Source organism: Pogoniulus pusillus, chromosome 19 (genome assembly GCF_015220805.1).
Source record: "Pogoniulus pusillus isolate bPogPus1 chromosome 19, bPogPus1.pri, whole genome shotgun sequence".
NCBI classification, from domain to species: domain Eukaryota; kingdom Metazoa; phylum Chordata; class Aves; order Piciformes; family Lybiidae; genus Pogoniulus; species Pogoniulus pusillus.
In genome coordinates, this window is record NC_087282.1 from 4283841 (window position 1) to 4289156 (window position 5316).

The 5316-nt window shown below is 54.6% G+C and overlaps 1 protein-coding gene across 4 annotated transcripts; it reads left to right on the forward strand.

Annotated features, from left to right (window-relative positions):
- Positions 1-39: 39 nt before the first annotated feature.
- On the forward strand, positions 40-4520 carry PDZD11 (PDZ domain containing 11). Of its 4 annotated transcripts, none has more exons than XR_010305722.1 (7): positions 40-163; positions 306-389; positions 1583-1639; positions 1968-2066; positions 2757-2817; positions 3535-3660; positions 3893-4520. XR_010305722.1 is itself a non-coding variant. In XM_064158999.1 (6 exons), the coding sequence occupies exons 1-6, from the start codon at positions 77-79 to the stop codon at positions 3567-3569; spliced, it is 423 nt and encodes a 140-aa protein (XP_064015069.1). In that variant the 5' UTR covers positions 40-76; the 3' UTR covers positions 3570-4520. The 4 variants fall into 4 exon arrangements, 2 of the variants coding, with proteins under 2 accessions (XP_064015069.1, XP_064015070.1); XR_010305723.1 differs by having other exon boundaries at positions 3896-4520; XM_064158999.1 differs by having other exon boundaries at positions 3535-4520.
- Positions 4521-5316: the final 796 nt, after the last annotated feature.

The following is a 5316-nucleotide window of genomic DNA, read 5'->3' on the forward strand; positions in this document are numbered from 1 at the left end:
GGGGGCGGGGCTGCGGCGGGGGCAGGGCAGTCCCGGCCCCGGTTCCGGTCCCGGTCCCGGCAGGCCTTGCGGCAGCATGGAGGGCCGCCTGCCCTACGACGACTTCCCGGTGGTGTTCCTGCCGCCCTACGAGAGCCCTCCCGCCTGGGTGCCGCCGCATGAGGTGAGGGCGCGGCGGCGCAACGGGAGCGCGGGCAGCTGACGGGGCCGGCGGGGGTCGGGCAGCGGTCGGGAACGCGGCCCGGCCCGGGGATGTGTGGCGGGGGCCGCCGCCTGACGGTCGCCGCCGCCGCGTTGCTTTGCAGAGGGTTTACCACCCCGACTACAACAACGAGCTCACCCAGTTCCTGCCCCGAACCATCATCCTGAAGAAGCCGCCCGGGGCGCAGGTGAGACCCCGCGTCGCCTGCCCACCGCCCCCCGTCCGCGGCCCTGCCCTGCTGGGTTGGAATCACGAAACGGCTCGGGCGGGAAAGGCCCTTTAGAAGTCGCAGGGTCCAGCCTCCCACCGGCAGCAGGGACATCGGGAACCGGAGCTCCAAACGACCTGGCCTGGAATGGTTCCAAGGCTGGAGCATCTGCCAGCGCTCTGGGCAGTCTGGGGCAGTACCTCGCAGTCCTCAGCGTTAAAAACGTGACCCTTCCTTTTATCCAGTCCACAGCTCCCTCGTTCAGGTTAAACCCTTGTCCTGTCTCAGCAGGCCTTGCTGAAAAGTCTGGCCCCATCTTCCTTACAGCCTCCTTTAAGTACTGAAAAGCTACAGGAAGGTCTCCCCGGAGCCTTCTGCAGGCTGAGCAGCTCTCAGAGCCTGTCCTCGCAGGGCGTTCCAGCCCTCCTTATTTCGGTGGCCTCCTCTAGAGCAGCTCAGACAGCTCCGTGTCTGTCTTTAGGGGCATGCTTTAGTGGTGACCTGGCAGTGCTGGGTCACTTGTGCCAGCGTAGGTATAGGCAGGATATTAGGAAGAAGTTCTTCACAGAGAGAGTGATTTCCCATTGGAAGGGGCTGCCCAGGGAGGTGGTGGAGGCACCGTCCCTGGGGGTCTTCAAGAAAAGACTGGATGAGGCACTTAGTGCCATGGTCTGGTTGATTGGTTAGGGCTGGGTGCTAGGTTTGAGTGGGTGATCATGGAAGTCTCTTCCAACCTGGCTGATTCTATGATCTTAAAGGTCACTTTTGAACCAAAGTGATGTTATGGTTCCATGATTCCTGAGGACTCCAGAGCTGGACACAGTGCTTCAGATGGTGTTCCTGGTGCTTTCCTCATCCAGGGACTTGGTAGAATGGATGAGGGTTTGCTTCTGCTGTACCAGGGAGAGGGAGAGAGATGGGATAGAAAGCTTTGTGAGTGAGGCCAAGAAGTGCAGTGTCTTGGGATGTGGAGCTGATAAAGGACAGGAGGTCCCTTGGGTGTTCCATGTGAGATCACCACAGATGTTAGCAGAGAGAGACTCACTGGTGTTTGCTGCTGCCTGGCCAGAAGCTGCAGCACCTTTGCTCCACCTGCAAGACACATTTGAGCAGTGGGAAGGGTTCCAGGGTCAAAGGGAGCAACTGCATCTCACTGCTGGTTTCTCTCACAGCTGGGCTTCAACATCCGGGGAGGAAAAGCCTCGCAGCTGGGGATCTTCATCTCCAAGGTGTGTCTGTCCTTCTGCCATTCCCTCCCCATTCTGTCTGTCCCCTTGGGTGTTGCTGAGCCAGCTGGGTGTGTGTGGAGACTGTCAGGTGCCTTATATGCATCTCCACACTCATAGCTGTAATCTGCCATGCAGCAAGTGGCAATTTGAGACAGTCCTGCCCCATTTTCTGATCTCTCCCCAGCCCACAGATCGTTGCTGGCACAGTTCCTGCTCCACATCCTCCCCGGGCCTGTTTAGCTGTGCTGGGTGGGTGCTGGGGAGAGATGAGCTGTGGCACTGCCATGCCTGGAGTCACTGCTGCTGTCTGTGCTGTCTCCTTCCACAGGTGATCCCTGACTCGGATGCACACAGAGCTGGGCTGCAGGAGGGGGACCAGGTGCTCTCGGTGAACGATGTGGATTTTCAGGACATTGAGCACAGCAAAGTGAGGAAGCCGTGCACACAGCATCTCCTTCCTTCCACCCTGTACCAGCTCACTGCTGAGTTCACAGGCTCACAGGATATTAGGGGTTGGAAGGGACCCAAAGAGATATTCAGTCCAACCCCCATGCCAGAGCAAGACCACACAATCTAGCACAGATCACAGAGAAACACATCCAGACAGGCCTTGAAAGGCCTCTCTGCAGAGAACAAGACTCCACAGTTTCTCTGGGCAGCCTGTGCCAGTGCTCTGGGACCCTTCCAGTCAAGAAGTTCCCCCTTGTGTTGAGCTGGAACCTCCTGTGCTGCAACTTACACCCATTGCTGCTTGTCCTATCCCAGGGAGCAGTGAGCAGAGCCTGTCCCCAGCTCTTGCCCAGCCCTCAGTTATTTATAAACACTGATTCAATCCCCTCTCAGTATATTCTTTTCTCCAGACTAAGCAGCCCCAGGTCCCTCAGCCTCTCCTCATCAGGCAGTGCTCCAGTCCCCTCATCATCCTCATAGCCCTCTACTGGACCCTCCCCAGCAGATCCCTGCCCCTCTTCAACTGGGGAGCCCAAAACTGAAGGCAGTACTCAAGATGAGGTCTCAGCAGGGCAGAGGGGAAGGAGAACCTCCCTTGATCTGCTTGAATTCTTCTTGCCTGTCCTCCAGGCTAGTGTGGTCCCTGAGCAGCTCTTTCTGCTTTCAGGCAGTGGAGATCCTGAAGACAGCTCGTGAAATCACCATGCGTGTGCGCTACTTCCCCTACAGTAAGTGCCCACCAGCTCCAGGTCACTCAGCAGCATTTCTCCTGGTGAAGCAGACTGCCACACATCCCTGCTGATTCCCCCTCAGCTTAGTAGTCATGAGGCTGAGGTTGTGGAGCCTGCAGACCAGAAAAGAACGTTAAGCTTTGATTTGGCAATCAGGACAAGTACTGACTCAAACCAGTAAGGGCTGGCTTCAGCTGCCAGCACAGAAGGAACTTCCTGGGGGGGATTGTTGGGTGGGAATGTGAATTTAAGAGGTGTTTATTCTTGAACAACAGAGGAGTTCTGTCACTAGTTAAGCTGTGCCAGTGGTAGACACTGTGTATGGTTTTAATCCCTCCTTATGAATGTTTAATTCCTTAGAGTGAGGGAAAAAGTCTTCATTAACTCTTGATTTCTGCAACCATGAAGTTCATAGCTACAAGGGGGAATAAAATAGAGGCCAAGTCAAGCCAAACAGAAGGGAAATCCTCTTAAAATGGAAACTGACCCTCATGTGAAGAAAAAAATAGAGATTTTAACCTAACTTTTGCTGTAAATGCCCTGAAATAACTTGAAATGAGTGGCTGGGGTGCAAATCTGGCATTGTAAAGCCAGCTGCTTCCCAAGAGCACTGCTGCTTACTGAGGTGTACACAGATGTTTTCCTTCAGTGTTTTGGCTCATTCCCTGCTGTCACTCCAGCCCTTTCAGCTTTGCCTTCTCTTTTCCCTTTCAGACTACCAGAGACAGAAGGAGAGGACTGTTCACTAGTAGGTGGCTGTCTCAGTGCCCATCCTGAAGCTCTCCACTACTTTCTCTTACCATGTGAGATGACACCTCGAGTTTCAGCTTGTCACTGGAGGTATAACTCTCCTGTTGTACCTGTCCTGTACAACTGTACCTGGCTGTGCAGGCATCATCTCTGCTTCCTGCCTGGAGGGTGGCCAACTGAGTCTTATTTAGCTGGAAGATGGATGGGGCTTTAGTGTGTGCTCCTCAATCCAGGTCTTGAAACAAGCTGCTGCTGCTGGTGGTGATGTGGAAGTGGGTACTGGAGAGCAGCTTCCCTAGCAAGAGCTATGTTTCTCTTCTAGTAGGACTTGTAAAGCAATGCTGTGCCAGTTGTCATGAGGATGTAAAGCCAAGAAGGTCTGAGCATGCTTGAGTGGAGCATGGCCTTTGTCCTCCAAGAGATTAGCCTCTTCACTTCTTTGGTGATGTGACTTTCTTTCCTTCTGCACTGTCCTACCTCTGTTCTGCACTGCTTGGGACTCATGGAACAGGAGTAAAATCCACTCAGACTCCATGCACTGGTCTGGCCAGGGCATGTTTGTATGCTTTAGCTGCTTAATGACCTCACACTACAGAACTGAAACACTTGGAGCAGGTTTCTGAACACCTGCAGGCACTTGGCCAGGTCCCCTCAGGTATGGTGCTTACATGTTTAAGGGTTCCATTTGCTCAACCTGCTTCCTTCACTTGGCACAGCTCTGTCCCCGTCACCTGCTCCCATCACAACTTCTTCTTCTCCCAATCGGGGGAGGAAGCTGCTGTGCCCTGCATGGGGAGAGCACACACAAAACCGTGGTAGTCACCAGCAGAACTGGGGGCACAGTCATGGTATCACATTGTAAATGGCATCAGGACAGCCCTTGCTGTGGCCTTCTCTGACGTGTTTGGCACTTGCCTGTAATACCTGAAGTAATAAAAAGAGAACAGCAATCAGAAGCGACCTTATTCCCACTCAGCAAGCCTCTCTGCAGGGTGGGTTGTTACCACACTCAGCATTACTCCAAGGAAATTCCAGAGGGACAGCTGCCTTGACACCTGCAGGAGGAAGATGCAGGGTGCATGTGAGGTGCAGTCCTGCTTTAAGGGTGGTTTCCCCTGACTGTAATGGGAATCGGCCTCTGGTCAAGCCTGGAGCAAGAGCTGCACTGGATGTTGTCGGGTGAAGTGGCCTCTCTACTGCACGCAAGCTAAAACTTCAGTGGAAGAGTCACATCCTCTATCCCCTTTGGGCCTCCAGAGGCTGCTTACAGCTCTAGTAGCCCACAGGAGCACTGGCAGCCATTCACGTGAAGTGTTGACGACTTTGGTGTCACACTTCTGCTGACACCTGATGGCCTATGTGACAAGGACATACTGCTATCTCAGGCCCCCTCCCTGATGAAGTGCCTGGGGGAGGGAAGGTCCCCTGTGCCCAGCAAGGTTGAACACTGCCTTTAGGTCCCTGAAACCCCTCAAACTCAAGGGCAAGAAGGGGCTCTTAAGGGTGTGGGGAGGGGATCCCCTCAAGTCGGGGAGGAGCTAGGGCCACCAGTGCTCCTTTGCGACCACCACCACCAGGACCAGCCCACTCTAGCCCAATTTAAAGCCCTTCTGGTTCCACGGCCAAGGCCACACATACTAAAAGTGAGCTCTTAAACCCAGTAAGCTCATCCTTGCACCACTAACCCTCTGAGGGAAGGAAGCAGAAGCGGCCCCAGGCCCCTCCCCAGCAGCAGGAGAGCAAAGG